Source organism: Grammomys surdaster, unplaced genomic scaffold, assembly GCF_004785775.1.
Source record: "Grammomys surdaster isolate TR1022 unplaced genomic scaffold, NIH_TR_1.0 125690, whole genome shotgun sequence".
In the NCBI taxonomy this organism is placed as follows: Eukaryota; Metazoa; Chordata; class Mammalia; order Rodentia; family Muridae; genus Grammomys; species Grammomys surdaster.
Window position 1 is genome coordinate 1535639 of NW_021620526.1, and position 21212 is coordinate 1556850.

The 21212-nt window shown below is 37.0% G+C and overlaps 1 protein-coding gene across 2 annotated transcripts in view; it reads right to left on the reverse strand.

Annotated features, from left to right (window-relative positions):
- Window positions 1–21212, reverse strand: part of Mtmr1 (myotubularin related protein 1) — a 64389-nt gene that overhangs the window by 37763 nt on the left and 5414 nt on the right. Inside the window, exons 3-6 of one of the 2 annotated variants that reach the window (XM_028787992.1) lie at window positions 14150–14173; window positions 7865–7940; window positions 1992–2086; window positions 1560–1667 (exon numbers count right to left, since the gene is read on the reverse strand). In XM_028787992.1, coding sequence (XP_028643825.1) covers window positions 1560–1667; window positions 1992–2086; window positions 7865–7940; window positions 14150–14173 — 303 coding nt within the window. The remainder of the gene's footprint in view (window positions 1–1559; window positions 1668–1991; window positions 2087–7864; window positions 7941–14149; window positions 14174–21212) is intronic. The other variant, XM_028787993.1, reaches the window with a different exon arrangement.

Sequence of the window (21212 nt, forward strand, 5' to 3'; positions counted from 1 at the left end):
ACACACACACACACACACACACACACACACACACACACACACACACACACACACATATATATATATATATAAAACAAGCCATGTGTGGTGGTACATACCTTTAATCCAAGCAGTCAGAAAGCAGAGGCAGACAGCAATCTATGAGTTTGAGGCCAGCCTTGTCTATATAGTGAACTCCAGGCCTTCTAAGGCTACACAGTGAAAACTGATGATGTGGAAACAAACAAACAAACAAAACAAAAATCTATAAAAATAAAACCTCATACCTTGTGAGGTTCTCAGGCATGAGTTGGGAGCCTGGTCTTCATAATTCCAGGCTAGCAAGTATTTAAATCAGCTGTCAGCAAATACCCACGCCAGCCATAAAATACCTTAAAATACCATAAAATATGTAAAAGAGCCACAGTAGCATCATTTCCTGACATGCCTGCTTTTCAAGCCATACTGGCTATGCACACACTGTGGTAACTCACTTGTTGAGCATTTAGAAATACTCAGAGGGTAGGAAAAGCATTCCAAGCCATGAGAAAGCATGTACAATGAATGAAGCAAGTAGCTTAGAATGTGCTGAAGTAGCTATGTACTGCCTCCCTGGGAAAAGGGAGGTGAGAAGGGGAGAGGCTGAGATTTATGGATTTTGATGTGTGTGAGGAAATAGGCATGTGACAAATATGAGCATCTACAGGAAAGCCAGCAGGAATGGAAGACAAGGATAAGAGGAGTGGAACACCACACAAGAGTACTTCCTATAGCCTGAGAATGGGAAGGTCCTAAAGAGTTATGAAAAGGGGCTAGAGATGAAGTTCAGTGCTAAATCACTTGTCTAGCATTCATGAGGTGCTGGCTTCTAAGATCCCCTCAGTGAGGGTGGGGAAAGTTACAAGAGGAATAACAGTTTTAAGAACCACAGACCTATTTAATTCACACAGGCCCTACACAGCAGCTGTTTATCTTCCTAGGTAGCTGCTTGCCAGGGCAGAACTTGTCTAGGAATGGGAAACACCTGCTATGTAGGGCCAATAGTGAGTCTAGACTGTGTGCTTGAGCCAACCAGGGGTGGAGATGTCCTCAGATTCTAGCAAAGCAAATAGAATGAGCAAAAATGCAAATTCCAAGTTTGGAAGAGATCTTGACAATTCTGCAGACAGGATACATCTCCTGCCTGGTACATTAGGTTAGTTTTTAGTAAATTGCCTTATATGACATAAAATCACTAGGCATAACACCTATGCATTTGAGGTATTTCATTTGGTGACCATCATTAACATCATTCCACACATTCTTATCTAATGTCTTGAAGGAAGGATAAAGAAAAAAACATGAGCCTAGTAGTTCAATGTAGAAAGTTCCAACATAGCCAAAAACTTCAATCAGAAGACTATGAGAGAGGGTATCAAATTCTACAGTGGTTTACATTCACTGACATAAGATTTGAAAGAGGTTTTGCCCTGAAAACAGGACAAATTATTCCTATGATCCAAAGGTCATAAGGGCCATGACTCAGAAAGAATTCAGAATGGTCTGCCTCATGTTGGTGTTCACTGGTGTTTGTAGCCTACCTTGCACACAATTTCTATACCACAAGAATTATCTCCATGGCTCTGTGCACCAATCTTCTCCACTCTGCTGATTACTCCAAGAGGAACATCAAGGATGAAATGTGGGTCCTAGGGATGAAAATTAAACACCTATCAAAGTCACTCAACAGTTTTCATGTTTCAAGTTGCTCCAGACTTAAATGTTTGTTTAATTTGAAGTGCAGTTATCTTTACAGTTAAGAAGCTTGGATCTGAGAAATAGTCCGAAGGGGGTCTATACCCAAACCACAGTGATAATTCTACCCCAAGTCTAAATGCAACTTTAACAATTTTGATTAAGATCCAAAGTCTCTTCAAATTCACTGTCCCTATGACAGGAACTCAGGGGACATTTTATTTTCTTCTTTTACTGTTCATAAAATCTTAAAAACAAAGCATACTTTAAAAACTTACCCTTTCCACATTTTTGAAGTACATTTTAAAGTCCGTCACAGTCAGAGTCCCACTCACAGCTCCCATAAATGGGCAGATATAAATGACATCTTTCACTGAAAAAACAAAACCAAAGTAGCATGATTATAGACTTGCACTTTAGTAACATCCAATATGAGTTTTCAAATACATATGGATGATCCAGTCTTCTAGAAATTTAAAACTTTAAGGAATTATATCAATTATTATTTTATGTAATAACATAGATGGCTAGTCTGATATAGTTCAAAACTCTGATTTGCTACTTAATGATGCTTTAAGTAAAAGCCTTATAGTAATGCTTATTTTGTCATTTTTCCAGGTAGTTAATATTTTCCCTAGTTGAAAAGTTGATAATGCTTAAAATATTAATTTTACTCAGAAGACACTGTGCTATCATCCTATAAAATGCTGCAACCTAAAATTTGTAAATGTTAAATATGTCTTTTTGAAGAGAAACTGCTTTGCAGCTGAAGAAAACTTGCACACCTTCAATGAAGTAGAAAAAAAAGAATTCTTTCACAAGCTGAGAGTATAGTTCAGTGCCTGAGACCCTAGGTTATTATCTGTCAGGAGGAGGGTTTATTTAAAATTCCTTATCAACCAGACATGGCAATGCATGCCTTTAATCTTAACCAATCATCAGTTGGGAGGCAGAGGCAGGAGGATCTCTGTGAGTTCAAGCCAGCCTGGTGTACATAGTGAGTTCCAAAACAGCCATAGTGAGACTCAGCCTCAAAACAAAAATTCCCTATCAAAGTTAACTTTCTGTTATCAATCAAATGTTCACAGCATATTTATTTCCCATGAATGTTAAAAGATTCATATCTATCATAAAGATTGTACATCTTTATGGCTTTCCTAAAGTGCCATCCTCCTGCAATCTTGGAGTGACATAGTTACTTACATACATACATACATACATACATAGTACGTATAGTTACAGACATGAGTCATGATACATGAGACATGATAATTCAGCTGTTAAAGCACTCATTTTTTTCTATAGTTTAATATACTGACTGTAATCTGTTGCTGGGGTCCTGGGTATACTATAATTAGACATAGTCCCAGCTCATAAGATGCCGAGGACATGTGAGATTCAACAAAGAAAATCATCATTATACTATAGCCTGATTAATGCTCCTACAATGATATAGACACACAGGGATGGTCCTCAATTAAGAATTACCCTTGCTTAAGTCACAGAAGCAGATGGGGGAGGGAAGAAAAGGGAAGAAGAAGAGTGGCTGGCTAGTTGTTAGAAGTTTGCTACTATGGCTCCATCAGAGGATGCAGTGAGGGTAGATGGTCATGAAGATAAGTTGGCAGAAATGTGTCATTAAATGCATCTATAGAATGTCAAACTACCATTAGTATGCTATCCTTAAAAGATAAAAATAAAATCAGTAGCCAGTGGGTTTATAGCATATGTACAAATAAAATAGATGATAACAATAACAAAGGCTGGAGGGGACACATGAGAATATACACTTGTACAGTTCTTATGCTACACATAAAGAAGTATAAAGCTGTGCAGGGTGTGGTAGTGGTAGCACACACAGTTAATCTTGGTACTGGGGAAACTGCCATGGGTGGATCTCTGTGAGTTCAAGGACAGTCTAGTCAAAATAGAAAGTTCTAGGCCAGCCAGGACTACATAGTGAGACCCTGTCTCAAAAAAGTATAAAATGACTTAAAAATATTATACATAAATCATGCAAAGCAAGTAATAAAATAAAAAGAATTGTGGTGACAAAAGAGATAAAATGTATTCTGAGAAAGTACTAATTAATCAGTGAGGGTAGAGCTCAGTGGCAGGGCGCTTGCCTGACAAGCATTTAGGCTCTCCATTCAGTCCTCAGCACTGTAACAAAGAAAGAAAAAAAGAGTACTCAATTTAACTAAAATATGACCAAAAAGACAAAAAAGAAAGCAAGAACTAAGTGAGACAAAAGAAAACAGTAAGTTGATGAATTTAAAATTAATTATATTAATAAAACATGTTAATGACCCCAACTGCCTAAACACAAGGCACAGCTTATCAGATTGAAGACAAAACATGACCTCAACTATATGTGGCTCAAAAGAAACCCGATTTACATACAAAAATGAATGAATAAAGAAAATATGGTACATACACACAATGGTACTGTATTTAACACAAAGAAGGTGAAATCATGGTATTTATTGGAGAATGAATGCAACTGGAGAGTGTTAAGTAAAATAAGCCACATTCAGAAACACACAAATACCACATACTTCCTATCATATGCAGATCCTAGATTTTAGTATGTGTGGCTCACGTGTCTATGGATATAGACCATGAAACTAGATGGGAAAATAAAAGGTAGGGGAAAGAGGTCATGGGGGTTGAGAGGGGAAAAGAGAGCAAGAGAAGGTATGTGACCTGGAAGCAGAATGGGGCCTACTATACGTAGGGAAGGCACTGACCAAAAGGACTGGGACTGTGAAATGGTAGAGCAGTATACAGAAGAGAGTCTATAGGAACAAAGCCTGGGTTAGGGTTGGAGTTGGGGTTGAGGTTGGAGTTAGGGTTAGGTTTTGGATGCTTGCCATAGATAAAGCCCTAGATTTGACTTCTGCTGTATAAACCAGATGTAGTGGTATACACCTGAAATCCCAGTACTCAAGAGGTTGAGGTAGAAGGGTCAGGAGTTCAAGACCAGCTTTTTTACATGTTTGGAGGATAGACTGAGCTACATAAGATGCTGTCTCAGAATAAGTATGTATGAAAACATCATAATGAAACCTATTATTTAGTATGTAAATTTACAAAGCTAAAAAAGACATGAATACTTTTAATATTGAAAATAGGTATATTAAGTTAATTAGGAGAAAGCTATAATATCTATAATAATATTAAACAAAGATTTTCAGAGCAAAGACTATAACCAGGAATAAAGGAGCTAATTTTCTATTAGCCACAGAGTCAATTCATCAGAAGGACATAATAATTACAAACATTTAAGTGCCCAGAACTCTAAAACAGAGAAGGGAAAATGATTGATCTTCAATGAGACACAGATGTCCACAATAAAGGAGAGAAGGGCAGGGTGAGGAAAGACACAGAAGGTTCAAATGATACCAAGGAATTCAACATAATTGACATTTATAGAACACTCCAGTCAATAATAGGATAACATATGTTCAGTTCTACAGTATACAGAACACTCAAAAGACCATATTCTGGGCCATAACATAAGTCTTGGGATAAATTCAAATCATAAAATTTATGTTTCCTGAATACAAATGGAATAAACCTAGAAACCAACAACAGAAGCTCATTTGAGAAATTTATGAACACGTGGAAATTAAACAACACATTCATTTTGCTGTGTTGGTGGTGTTTTTGTTTGTTTTGCATTTTTGTTTTTCAGACAAGGCCTCCTCTAGCATGAGCTGACCTCAAACTATATATATAGTTGCTAATGAACTTGGACCCGATCCTTCTGCCTCCACTCCTGAATGTTGGCATGAACAACATAGTCTTAAGTAATGCATGGGTCAAGGAGAAATCAAAAGCATTGAATGTCATGAAAATGAAAATGCAAAATCATAATTCATGAGGTGGTGGAAAGCAGTGATTGGAGGAAAATCTAAACAGTCAAACTAGATGTGAGTAAAGATCTCAAATCAATGACCACAGATGCCCACTTAAGTCACAGTCCAGGTGGTTTCATGGGTAAGCTACAAATTGTAAACAATAATTTTTTTCCAAAACAAAAGCGAGAGAGGATAATCCCCAATTCATTAAATTCCTGACTATAACTCTTGTCTTCTCTGATAATAAAGGATAGCAACTCCCTGCAGCCAACATCATATTTACTAGAGAATATCTGAACACTTTCCCCACATAGGAACATGTATGTCTGCTCTCAGTCCTCCTTAACTTCATACTGAAGGGTTACACAAGAAAAAGCAAGCAAAGGCATCCAGACCAGAAAGAAAGATCCAGAACACTTATGCACTGCTGGATGTATACTAGTACCATCAATTTCTTAAGTTAACAAGTCTGTTCTATTCCTTAGGCATTTATCCAAGAGAAAGTGAACATGTGTATGCAAGCTTGTATACAAATGTTCATATCAATTTTATTTATTATGAAAAAGCAGCAGAAACAACCCAAACATCCATCAACACATGAATGTACTCTTACAATGAAATAGTATTCAGCAACAAAAAGGGATGATTGCTAACTGATGTTACAATGTGGTTGAATATCAAAACAATTATTTGATTGAAAGAAGTTCAGCAAAAAATATACTATAATTTCACTTCGGGAAAATAATAGGAAATATAAACTAGTCTACAGTTTTGGGGGAGAGAGGAATGAACAGAATAGATGAAAAGAAACTATTGTAGGGGTTTGGATATGTTCATTACCATAAGAGTGACAATGACTTCCAAAATATATACTATATGTGTTATGTCAAAACTCTTCCTGTTCTAAAATACTACTCAATAGGGAATATTTTACTTTAAAATTACCTACTTTAATACTTTGTCTCCGGGAACATATGTTATTTAATAGTAGGGGTTATTTAATAGTAGGGGTTAATTTACTTATCCTTTGGAAGCCACTGGAGGAATTGACATACTTACAAACCTTAAGGATGTGCAGATGTCCCTAACATATAACTGTAAAATATTTCCAATAACTGGGATAGTAGTGGGACTGTGTGAGAGCCTCCATCTCCCAGTGCTCCATTTCCAGAGTAAAACATGACACAAACAGTCACCAGGACCACACCAGAACCACAGATAGCTACCCAAAGTCTTCTTACTAGTCCAGCTGTGAACTTGCAATCCAAGAATTTACAGCATTCCTTCTAATACAAATGGGAGTCTGAAGTACAAGGCTAGTTCTAATCACTTCTAAGTGAACTCTGGCCTACTGATAAAAGCTAAGTGATCCATCCTTTTTCATATAGGACATTTTAAGTCTGCAACTTACTGTCTGGAAAAGTAGGGTATGTGATGTTAAACAGATTGTTTGGAAGATAGCAAGGAGTAATGATAGAAAAACATCCAAAGAAGGAAGACCCAGAGAGGCCAGGGGAGTACAAGAAGAGAATTAAGACCAACAAATCAAGAAAAGAGTTTCAAACCCACAAATGGATAATGAAGACTGTTAATCACAGAGTCACAAAGTAGAGTATTCATCAGTAATTAGTTGGAGGTTCTTAGTAGGAAAGCCCAACCATTCAAATGCTCCTAAAATGAGATGACTATATTGGGACTGAACACCCATGTTGAGAGAGAGAGCCATGAAGGAATAAGGAAATAGCCCAGCAAAGTCGACTGTCCAATCTAGCTAAATGAGATGAAAAAATGGTAACTATCTCTTGGGATGCATGACAATTTACCACAAGAGGTATGGTAACCCTCATGCCATTACCTTTATAAGTCAGGATGGCAGCACATGTCCCTTTTTTCCACTATATTATATTTTTGATAATCATAGACGCCAACAAAAATTCTTTGTGAAGTTCTGAAAACTGTTACTAAGATATGCTATTAAGGTCTTCTACTGATCAATTTCTTTATGGTGAAATAGTCCACCAAAGCAGTGAGCCAGCATTACAGTAGGTATTCAATCTGGTCTCATTTCTTTTGGTAAACACTCAACTGTCACTCACCTGGATCCTCTACTTTTTCCATCTCTTAAGGTCAGGATGATACCAATAAGAATGAAGAGACCTAGTCCCCTGATGTCTTTTTCCCCTAATTAAATCAGTCTAGCTGATCTCCAATGTACATATAACCTATGCTTACAAAGTACAACTACATTTCATAAATTCCTATAAGCAAATGGCACACATTAAACTTACCAATGGCCTTAATTGATTCTCCTGGGAAAAGTGGAGCTTCTTCCATCTGTGCCAGTTTATTTCCATCTCTTAGAGCCTGGCAAGAAAGCAAACAGGAATAAATCTCACTTTCTATCTGTATATTGAGGAGAATGCTGGTATTTTGGGATCTCTTAATAAGGCTACAGAAGCGTGCAAAAACTGTAAGCTCAGCACCACAGGACATCATGCTGCGTATTCTAGCAAATTGTTACAACATATTCACAATTAACAGTTAGAAAGCATTAATACAGAAATGGCTTGATGGGACAGATAGATACTGTAATCACTACACAGACAGCTATTTTAACGTGCCATCAAATTTGGAAATAAGGCCAGAAAAGAAATGTTACCTTCTGAATATAAGACTAACAAATAGAAACATTACAAGTGAGGCGCTTAGTCAGAGTAGAAATGACCCAGCCTATGAAACAGTTTGGGAAACCCTAAGACTAAATGAAATGACCAGAGAATGGTCTCAGAACAGTGTACAACTTAGGAAAGCCCTACACTTCAGTACTGAGTCCAAGATACATGCAAGTATGTGTGTGTGTGTGTGTGTGTGTGTGTGTGTGTGTGTGTAACAGGGAATATTAATGTTCATTCATCTAGGCTATGACATTATACTGGCAGATATCACAAGAACACATATACACTAAAAAGTATTATATAAAATTTCCTTTAGTTTATGTGTATACGAGGTAAAAGACACATAAAATTCATATTTAGGCTTGGGTTTCATCCAATACTCTGAAATATGAAAAATTCCAAAATTTGGAACATGTGTACAAAACATTTGAGGTAAGGAATACTCAACCTACATTACAGTGTATATATACTGTGGGGCAGTGTGTAATCATCATGAATTCTCAAGGCCAATTCATGTTTATAACTAATCTCATACTCTTCAAGAAAACTAAAGAGTTACTACGTTGACTGGCTACAGTGATACTAAAAGAAAGTTGTCTAGGATGACTAGGCAGTTTGTGCCCATATTTCTATGATTAGGCTGATACTGGGACTCAGGAACCAGCGTCTTCCAAGCTTCTTTGTAAGGTGCAAGATAACCCAAAGGAGAGCAGAAAATGGAGTTCCTGGACCATAAAGCTAGGAGCCTAAACTTGGAGCCTATTCCAAAGTACTGCTACCCTGTGAGTTGCTACCAAGGAAACCAGTCATTTTCTCTTGGTCATGTCTGACACAATGTGTCATGAATAAGAATAAGGTAATAAAACCCCCAGCAATTACTAAGCTGTATTTCATAGAACATTAATTTCCCAAGACATGTAAACAGGCTTAAAAGGAGGGTGAGTGTGTAGGAAATGCTGTGATAAAACAAATATTAGGCTTTTGAAAAGTGAGCCAGGCTCTAGTGCGTTAAGCACACCAAATCAGCAAGAGGGCGCTAAAGTAAAACATATGCCTCATACCTCCTTAATCTGGGAGTGCCTTTTCAGAAGTAATACCTGTTAACACTTGGGAGGGCATTAACATTCATCAGAAAACAGGGTGTGCAATGTTGATCAAGGGTATGGTATGTATGTCTCTTTTACCCACAGGGCAGAAGAGTACATGGTCCATCATTTCCTTATCAAAAAGTGTATAGTTAAAATCATAGATACAAGAAATGTATTCAATTTGAATTTTTAAATAGAGATTGGTTAAGATACTTTTAACCAAAAAATGTCTGCAAAATTTTGATTTTATAGTGCTAGGGATCAAACTTAAGATACTGGGATGTGCCAATAAGGCATGCTATCACTAAGTCACACCCCCATCTTAACATTACCTCTAAGATTTTCATATGAACTTGACTTTCTTTTTTTTTTTTTTTTTTTTTTTAGACAGGGTTTCTCTGTGTAGCCCTGGCTGTCCTGGAACTCACTCTGAATACCAGGCTGGCCTGGCCTCGAACTCAGAAATCCACCTGCCTCTACCTCCAAGTGCTGGGATTAAAGGCATGCGCCACCACTGCGCGGCTGAACTTGACTTTCTTTTTCCACTTAATGTCCAATTTTATAATCATTTCATTATACTTGTGTTGACCTTAAGTGTGGTCCATCACTGAGCTTTATCCTTAGCCCCATTTATAGATTCCTCTTTACTTATATCTGATTTGAGAATATGCTTTTTATTCAAAAAGGCATAAAACAATATGTATAATTTAAACAATTTGTTTTATAAACACTAAAATACCAACAATCTTAACAGGAACCTTAATTTGAGGGCCTACTTTATTTTACTATTGGAACTAGTGACTAATTTTGTGACATAATTACCTTTAATTGAGGTTGGAGTTGTAAATTAATTCAAATGTTATATTGTTAAAGCTTACTTTAATGAGCAAATATTATAGTATATAGACTGAGATTCCATAACTTATACTTAAAAATAACTGAGGATAAATTATTTTGGAATCTATTTATGAAAACAAGCTTCTCTAAGCACTAGCATCTGGATGGGATTTGGGAAGAGAAGATACCTTTTCAGCTTTAGAGCAAGCCACATCAAACATTTTCAAGATTTCAAGCCTGGGCTAGCCAATGAAACCCTGGCAGCATACACAAGGCTCTCAAGATAAAGAGTAAGGAACAACTGGTTGTCTTCTTGTCCCATATTCATAGTCAAATATGACTAGAAACATCTATGCATTTCATGACGCATGAATATGTTGGTGAACACAGAGAAATCTTTCACTAATGATCATTAAATATGGGACATGTTTTTAAAAGATGAAAAAGCATCTATCAGAATAACACAAATAAATGGCCCCAATGCTTCAGATTTTTCCAGAAGAGAAAGTAACACATTTAGCTTAAACATAGGAAGCCAAGAGACAATAGAAGGCTCATTTTTTGGTGAGTACAGTAGATTCCCTTTATGAAGCTGTGTTAGGAGATGAGACTCACATTTGTGCTGTATTAAGCTTTTACTGCAACTACTAGGTTGCACAGGACATGATTTGACCCTTGATTTATCCAACCTATATGGATCACAACTAAAAGATGGAGTAATTTGATTTCATAAACACAGTCACTGCTCTTGGGGCCTCTTTTCACAATGTTGCCCAGCTGAGCAATTCCCTATGACTTCATCTCAACCTTGGTGCTTTGATTCTGAATGTCTAGCTGAGATCTACAACCTCCTGACTTTATCCGTGAGGGATTCAACCCACCTAGATGACTCTGACCTTTCCAGTTTTTCATAAGCGTGAATCAAAACTTCCAAGTGGACAGCTTATATAACAGCTGCATGCTCAAGCAGTGATTTTCTAATTGAGCCCTAAAAGATGCTTCTGGGGTCAATGAAGGAGAGTGGTTCTGCACAGATGATGGAGGACAAAGGCTAGGCTGAGCACTTGAAGCTTACAAGGCATCCCCAGAGCTGCTCTTCTACAGGATTCTCCTATTTAGTTTCTATATCAATAGAAGGAAAGACATTACTGCTTCATGAATCTGGAGAACATCTGTTAAGTATGAAGCAAACAACAAGATTCTATATTCCAATTCATAAAAATAAAATACACATGCTCATTCTACAAATACAAAATACTAGGTGCTGTGTTAGGCACACACAATGTTACTTTAAAATTTATATTACATTATTTTATGTGTATGGGTATTTTGCTTTCATGTGTATATATTTGCGACCACATGGCCAGAAGAAGGCATTGGATCACCTAGAACTGGAGTTACAGACAGTTGTGAGATGCCATGTAGATGCTGGGAATTTGAATAGCAGCCAGTGCTTTTAACTTCAAGCCCCACCATGCAGCTTTGAGTACAGAAAAGTCCATACCCTTGTAAAGAACCTGTGGCATTTGTGTTTACTCCTCTAGGTCCTTGTTAAAAACATCTCATAGTCTTATAGTAGTGGAGGTCATGTAACCCTATCTTGGGGAACCAAGAAGTGTAGATGAATCAATTTCTAGTTGACAAAATGTTGGATAAACCAAATTTTGCAAATAATGTCACAATGGAATCTACCAAATACAGACAGAAGAGTACTATTATAGAGGTAAAAGCAACTGGAAAGCTTTGCTTATTGCCTACATATCTAGTATGAAATGGCTTCTAGATACACAGTCTGTAACTACAAACAGATGAACATGTAGAACTTGCCACCTGCTCAGCTTCAGCTTCAGAAGGGTAGCCATTGTGTTCTTCCTCTAGCTCCTGCACAGCACCAGGTGCATGGACAAGAAAGGGCAGAGAAGAGAAAGAGAAACACGTGCAAACAGACAGGTGAAAGGACAGAATTTCTTTAAGAGCCAGTAAGCATGTAAAAGTTGACACACTTTTTTATGGCTTTGCAAATCACCACACTTGTCCACTTCGAGCTAAGGAAATAACATGTGGACCATCTACAGCATCCTCAGCCTAAAATGAAGTGTCTATTTTCTGTGTTTGTATTGGGTAGAAAAATGAAAAGCAAACAAACATCATGGATTTCAAACAATACACCGTCTTTATAAAACTAAGCAACATCATAGCAAATAGCAAAGAACATAACAGGCACACACATCATGTGCTCATAAAGCACACCACAGAAACCACATAAAAGGCAAAGTCAAGCCAAAATACATAGGCAGTTCATTTATGAGTATTTTTAAACAGAGTAAGTATTTGCATATCCTAAAGGATTATTATATTACCCAGGGGTAAATTTCACTGCATACATGCACATAACACATGCTCAAGATTTTATATATAATATATACACATAAATATATATGTGTACTAGTTTATTACTTATTACTAATTAAATATCGTGACTTACAATCAACATCACATTAAATATTTCTAACTATAATATCAAAATCATGCTTTGAAGAAAAAAACTAGAATGTCATATAGTCTTCACTTTATTCTGTTTAAAGGTATGCTATTCTTAATTTTTTATAGAACCAAAGTGACAGGATTATAACCCCCTTTTAAAGTGGCATCAAATTTCTAACAATGAAAATATTAAAACCAATATGAAATTGGCTCCAATGGCAACAGAAAAAGTCACAAAACTTTGAACGAATTTACTACTTCACCCATTTACAATTTGATCAATAAACTTCAGTAACTACAGAACACATTTTAATACTCAGAATGAATTTAAAACTACTTATATCAAGGCAGTGTAATCCAGCCTGTTTTGTTGAAATTTCTAATTTTTTACATGCGTAAACAACAGAATCATCCATTATGTGATTTTTAAAAGTTAAAACAGAAAAATTAGTGATTCCTTAAAACAAATTTTTACAGTACTTCAAAGTCCATGCAAGTGTAAGCTAAACACTAACATTTAACTGTGTGAATCAATGAAGGAAAATGATTCTCATAAGCCAAAGAAAAATGAGGTAAGATGGTAAACCAAGTAATAGAGCAAGAGTTTTACTCAAGTTGGTTATTTCTGTACAACTTCACTGTCTTCAATAAGGTTACAATTTTCAAACTGAAGTAATTCAATCATACTATGAAAATCCAGATTGTTTCCATTTAATGAAATTAGGTTAATTTCTTCATGTCTTACACTAGGAGTTAAATGCATGCAAATTACCAATCTTTGTCTTGCTTTATGACTATTCTGAAATAGAGGGAAGGAAAATCATGAGGAAAATAAAAGCTATAATTTACTATACCTGTATTTGTAAAAATACTGATTTTTGTAAATATTGATTCAAGATTAGTGCTTAAACTTTTTTGGATTGAACATGCAAATGCAAGCATGACTTAAAGTTGTACTTAGACTGGATGGAAAAAATGATGACTATTTTGGTTGCTAAGTTCTTTTTAGCATGAATCACAAAACAAGCATGAGTAATATATACATACATATACACATGTATGTATGTATGAAACAATAATAATCAAAGAGAGAGTATCAACTTGAAAAGAGTAAGAGGTTTTGGAAGGGCTAGAAGAAGGAAAGGGAGGGATGAAAGTGATATAATTCTGTTTCAATTAGAAGCATATTTTTAAAAAGAGGCCAACATAGGCCTAGAACTATAGAACTGGCCATGAACATCCATTGGGTCAGAATTATGTGGTCTGAGGAAAGTCAGTATAGCACACTGGTAACAATTTTCCCTGCCTTAACACATTAAAAAAGACTGCACATTTAAAAACCTGTAGCAAACAAAGCATTTCCAGTAAGCACTTAAAGCTATGATACAGCAGAGCAAACTGATCAGAATGACTCATACAAACCAAGTGTTCATAAAACACAGACATATACAAGCAGGAGGCCCATCTGCCAAAAGCCAAATATCCTTACCCTGGTATCAGGCCTCCTGAAAACCTGTTAGTTAAAATACAAAACATCATCATCATGGAAATGTTCTTATTGACCTGTGAAAGATGCCATTAGATTCAACAGCCTAGTCCCTAAGAAATATTGTAATCCTCTATAATATATTAACCCCTGAACTTTTATTTAATATCAAATCAATGCCTAACACATTTGTCATGTAGTTTTCAGGGAAGTATCTGACTTGAAGAAATGTATCTCCCTTATCTCCAACTTTTTAAACAGAAATCTTTTCTGGCAAGTGCTTTCACAAGCTATTCAAAAGAAAATGTTTCTATTTAGAAAACTGAAGGTATTTTCAGTATAGAAGCAGTGATATAAAAAGGGAGTTATGCTCTCAGACCATCGATCTCATAAAACCAGAAACCCCAAACTGGATCCAGAACCCAGTTTAGCTATGTATGAATTCAGTATCCTAACAGTGAGATGATCACAAAGCTTAACCTGGTTTCTCCTTAATTCATTTCCAATTCCTATTGGGTGAAATTCTCTAATGTAGCTACCCTACTGGAAACTGGGTACCTTCTCTGATGGACATGGCAGCAAAGAGGAAGCTCCAAAGAGGAAGAGGTAGTGGCTGAAGAAAAAGTAAAACACCATGCTTTATTTAACCAAGAGACACTAATTTCAGCAATATTACTCCTGTGTCTGTGGCCAGTGAATCCTAACTGAACATGCAGCCTCTGTGTGGGAAAGTTCTAGTTAGAAGAAACAGCACATGGGGACAGAACCTCTAGGAAAACAGTTGTTACATTCTGGAGAGGACTTTAATTTTTTTGTACCACATACAATGCTGGATGTTGAATCCATCCAACCACTGGATGATGAATGAGAAACACTTCGTCAAAAAGGACAATTGCCATGTTATTAGCTTTATGGATTTCCTAAAGAGGGAGAAGGTCACCTGAACAGGAATACAGAACACAAAAGCCTTCCCTGTCTCAGCATTAACAACTTAAAAAAAAGAACCCAAATGGAATTATCCTGCATGGTTGGACAATGTTGTTCCCAGAAGACATGAGTTATTAAGTGCAAATAGCAATACAAGGCAAGGAACACCCTTCTACAAGTCATTGGTCAGGTAGGTCCCAGGTCACCAAACCATCACAGGCTATTGCCATTGCCTTTGGCTACCCACCATAACTACATGGCGATCCCTGATTGTTGAAAACACTACATACTCTGGCTGCAACACATAAAAATAAATCATTCTCAAACTCACCAGAAAACTTCCTCCCCAGTGCAGGCTGATGGCAGAGAAAAGATATCAAAATTCTTACCCAGGACTGGACCCAGCACACTGAAGGATCAACTAGAAGAGATTTGTCTACTGGTACGATAGTGGCTTGACTGAATGCTTTCTTATTAGACTTAAGGCCTGGCTGGTGAGTTTATAGGCCCTAAGGTAGACATTGCTCTTGTTCTTTTCCTCCGTGCTTATGCTGTCAAATTGCCTTATAAGTATTTATATTTATACTCATAGACATTTGCTGCTCTCGACCTTGTAGGAGCTTTTGTTTGCAGTAGACAGTAGTCAATGGACAGATGTATGTATAACTGATCAAAGTGCTGAAGATAAGATACTAAGTTCTTGGCCCTGATTGTGACATCTACTTCGACAGTCTCCATTTCTGCCACCAGGGAACATTGTGAGGAATAGGTGGAAAGAATGTAAGCAGAGGATGAGAAGGAGTGCTGGGATGTGCTGTTTTCTGCACATGACATGACCATCACACTCATGAACTCAGCAGCTGTGGTTATCTGCAGAAGACAAGGTAAAGCCAGCTAAAATCCTGACATAGATGTCGAAGATCATCTCTAGGCCACACACCATACTGATAGAGGTATAGCAGTAGATAGCTGCTGTAGGAGGGAGAATTATTCTTCTTTGAGGATATGACCACTGTAGGTATCCTCTACTTCAGTGGATAGCCTCACCACCATGAACCTATGATCAGCTTTACCCACACAGAGTAATTTATCATGACCAAAGACACATGGTTGGGAGTACAAGGGGGAGAGTTGGAATGAGGAAAGAGACATTGAAATTCTCAAAAACATAAAAAAAGTTTAACAAGAAAGAAAATATTCTTTGCAGTTCAAATAGTGTTTTTGAATTAACTGATATTATTCTTCAAAACGAATTAAAGCCCCTGAGTTTCTAAGCAGAGACTTTTTGGATTAAAAAGCTTACAGCTGGCTTTGGGGGTGATGCATACAAATATCAAAAATTTATTAAGTTGTTACTTTAAATAGGTAAAGTTTATCACTTCTCAACTGTATCTCAACAAACTTAGCAGAAAGTAAATGAAGGAATATGTAGCTTCTGGTGATAGAAACCTCAAAACTGAAAGGCTCCCCAGTAGACCATCCCCCACTTGACTAGCCCTATTTCTAGTTCTTCTAACTATTACCTCCATCACTATCACTGACTTTGCCTCACTTCTTTGATATAGCACTTTTAAACAGTGTTTAATGACTTGTCCTTTTAAATGAAAAAATAAACTTAAGAATATAAAAACAGACAAACAAACAAACTACAACCTCTCTCTTCTAGTCTCTGATGGTTTAACATTTCTGGATGTCTTAACTTTCTTTAGTTTGTTGAAGAATCCAACAGCATATGGTTGGTCATTTCTTTTCTGCCTCTATCTCTACTCATCTACTCCAGCATGGCGTAGTATTTTTACATTTGTTCTGATGCTTGTTAAAGGGACAGACAGCAAGGGATGAACACTAGAAAGAAACATTCACAAAAATGTTTTTATGGAAATAATGCCTACTTCAGAACAAAATAATAAAGCTAAGTCTAACAGATGACAGAACTTCTTGTCAGTGTCTTTGCTATTGAAAGAAAATAGCTACACAGTTTGGAGAGGGACAGTGTAATAACCAGTTTTTATGCTCACATAGTTCTTAAGCTACTCTAAGGAAATCTTCAGTACCCTAGACAGGAGAGAGTTAGGTTTGCAGGGGCTTGCCTCAAAGTCTTGTGGGTATGTTTCACTCTGGCTCCCTTTGCTCCTCTCCTGAAATGATCCCTTCAGTACACATAGATGTTTATTTCCCTCTTGACTTGGATTCTGATGTAAGCCAGAGGAGATAGCAGTGCCCTTAAAGTCGGGATTAAGTGATTTTTAAACTGGACAGCTATTGCTTAAGCAGACAGCAAAAGGACTTTGTAAAAATGCTTTTATGGGAGCATATTATCCCTTCAATTCTCCACATCTCTCTCTTATATCTGTCCTCCTTGTTAAGGAGATACTTGTCTCAGGTAGGCATTTGAGTTTTCAGTCTACAAATAATAAGTAACTAAAAAAGATGGGTTTTCAGCTGTAGATTATAACAGTGAATCCTGAAAGGGTATGCTCAAGCTTCGCTTTTAAAAGGCTAGCTTTTAAACTCAGGAAACATAAATCAAGACCTAATTCAAGCATAACAATGTGTTCCCCCATATACTGTTACTCCCTTTCCTTCAAAGCTCTTCTGGAAATTGCTGTGGAAGATCCAGAAATTAATACAGCATTCTTTTGGTTCAATAATAGCTGGACTTCTTCTCTAAATAGTCTAAACTAAGAAAAGGAAGAAAATGTGTATACTGCCATTCCAATTTTCTTCTCTGTTGTAGTTTAGACTATTTAAAGAATATATCTAGCTATTACTGCATACACAGTGAGAAGGGGAGCAAAACACTACAGAGGGACAGAGAAGTGATGACAATCCTGGACCCAGAAGAAGCAAGATGCTCACATGGTAGACTAATTGGTAGAAGGCAGGCCAGAATCAAACATAACTGAAAAACATTCTAGAAACAAAGGCATTTAAACACTTAAAATCTGACCATAACTCTCTTAGCTTTATAGTCAAGAAAACCCCAAAGACTATATAAGGTCTTACACTGAGAGATTACACAAGATCACAGAGCTAGCCAGCACTGTTTGTACTACTCTCTAAAATCCCTTTTCCCAGTCAAGTTGTACTTTACAAATAATGAAAGTTATGATTGGTTTTATCATTTCTACAGAGCCACTAGAAATATTTTAGTATAATTTCTAAGTATATTGGTGTATATAATCTATGAAAAATACAGTAAGATAATAGTCTTATTTTTTTAAATAAATTCAAGGGCAAGAATTTTAAAATAATGTCTTTATTAATTCTTTGAGAACTTCATACAATATATTTTGATCATATTCATAAAACAACCCCAAGATTTTCTCTGTATGTTGGCCTAGTTAAATGAAAGCAATTGAGTTGGCAAGGGGAGGGTAAGGAAAAACTTCTTTCTTATATTTCCTTTAATGATGTTAATTATCAGGCTAATCTTTAGGATGGCTTGGTATTATTTAATAGCAAGTAACAATAAAATAAGCATGTATTAACTAGTACTACCTGTCTATGCTTTCAGCTATGACAATGCCTGGTAAGTACTGTCATTTGACAACTCCACCTCTACAAGTCAAGCTTGTTGTAACTGCATACCATTTGTGTTAGTATTTGTCTTTCCATGTGCATAAGAACTGTATGGCAGAGCACGCCTGTATTCCCAGATATCCAGAGGGAAGAGCCATGAAGATGTAGAGTTTGTATAGAGGGGAGAGAAAGGAATAAAAGAGGAAAGAAGACGGAGAGTAGAGTACAAAAAAAGAAAGAAGAAGCAGAATAGGAAGGGAGAGGAGGAGAAAAATGAGAAGAGAGGTGGGGAAGGGGAGAAGAGCAGAGGGGAAAAGCAGAGATGAGAGGACAGCCAACTGAGGAGGAAGGGAGAAGAAAAGATGGGAAAGGAAAGATGCAGAAGGGACTAAACACAGAAAGCGGGGGGGGGAGGAGAATGGGAGGGGAAGAGTGGGGAGATGAGAAGAAGAACGAGTTGAAGAGGGGAGAGGAAGAGTGGAGAAGCAGGAGGAGGAGGAAGAGAAACAGGAGAGGAGGGATAAGAGAAGAGAAGGGAGGAGAAAGGAGACCTATGGGAGAGAAGAGGAAATAGGCAAGAAAAGAAGGAAGGTAAGTGGGGTGGGAAATGGAAGGAAAGAAAGGAATGGGAGGGGAAAAGAGAAGGGGGAAGAGAAAGGATGGAGAGGGGAGAGGAGCAAAAGAGAAAGGGGAGAGAGAGTAGAGGAAGGGAAGAGAAGGGAGAATATGGGAAGAGGGGAAGAAGAAAAGGGGAAGGGAAGGGAAGTGGAGGGGAGAAAAGGGGGAGGAAGAAAAGGGGAGGGGACAGAAGAGAAGAGGGAAGAGATAACAAAAGGACTAGGAGAAAGGAGAGATTAGGGAAGTGGAGAATAGAAAGAAGACAGGATAGAGGGAAGAAGACAGGAGGGGAGTAGAGAGAAAAGGGAAAAGGGGGAGGGAAGAGAGGAAGGAGGGAGGGAAGATAGGGACAAGGGAGGAAATTTGAGAGGAAAGGACTAGAGAAGGGGAGGGTACTTGAAAGGAAAAGGGACAAGAGGGGACATTAGTAGGAAGGAGAAAGAAGTCTGCACCAAATTTCTGTGTGTTTTAAGGAAGACATTTACACAATAGATTAATTGTAAATCTTTTCTATTAATGGCTGCAACTTCAATCATCCTGAAATTGTATCTGGACCTTTAGGCCCAGCTCCATACCATGGCACCTATGCCAGAGGGTCTCCAAGACCCCAGATGATTACTCTGAGTTTATATGTAGTAGGTATACCAGTTTGTGTAGTTTACGATAATTTTATGCCTTTATGATTTAAAATATTTCTTTGAAGAAAGTATAACTCACAAATTTTATAAACTTAATGCCAAATTTGTAGATTTAGTTATAAAACATGAATAATCCATCAAAGTTTTGGACTATAATTTGATGTAGGGACTTAAACCTCAATTTCCAAAATATATAAGAACCTTATGTTTTATGAAAAGCACCTATGAAACCATTCTAACGTGAGCTGATTCTGCTATAAGAAATTTTTAAATAGGTTAAAATGATAAAACTTAGTTATTTCATGTTAAAGATCCAGCCAACCAATAAATCACAAAGCTAGTCAACATTCAATCATATTTGTTATTATTTGTTTTAGTGTTTTGAGACATGGTCATATACTGTAGCCCACGTTAACAGTAAACTCAGTATGTAGCTCAAATTGTCCTTAAACTAGAATTGATCCTTGTGCCTCAGCTTCCTAAGTGCGGAGATTGTAGAGTGTGGCACCATATCTGGCTGCATTTACTCTTTTCCAGAACCCACAGAACACCACTAAGCCATAATGAAAAATTTACAGTTAACTTAAAATTGGCAATAATCACCCCAGAGCATGAGTGACATTCTCTTCTGAGAGGGGTCATTCAGTGGGCCATTTCAAGTAAAGTGGGAACAATATGTGACCTAGAATCCTTGGGATCCTGCTGCTACAGCAAATCATCTCCCTAGATTGGCTTCCTAACTAGGTTTTAAAGATCAAGAGCTTCTGCTCCCTCCTTGTCGCCATCCATGAGAATCAAAAGTAGGGTCATTGTTAAGGGATATACTGCCAGTTTTTGAGTAGCAGGTTATCTGATGTCTACTAACTTTGGTAAGCATAGTCAAGCAGGATGTTGACTGAAGTTCTTGAACTATCTGTGAGATTTGCTTCTGAGAGTTACTCATTGAAAACAGAATGTGTTCACCCATGACTATCAGGTAAAACCAAAAAGAAAACAAACAAAAAAAACCCTTAAGCAAACAAAAAGAACATATCAAGGCAGTTTCACTTAGTTAAAATGCTAGTTTGTAGCCAGAACAAAGATGGAACAGTTGAGAGTTTTGCTAGTTGATTCATTCAATAACTATTTATTGAGTATCTGTTAAGAACTAGGACCGTGTTAGAAAATAGTCTATGCCAACAAGAAGCCTCACTCTTAACCTTAGAAAATGCAGGGAATCCAACTTTTAAAACAAAAGTTTCTCACTCCAGTAACGCATAAAACAATGAGGCTGCCACATTTTGAGCCCTGTAAATGGTTTAGAATCGTAGTGTCCTTGCTAATGATGAATATTCAAATACAATGCCTAAATACAAAGACAT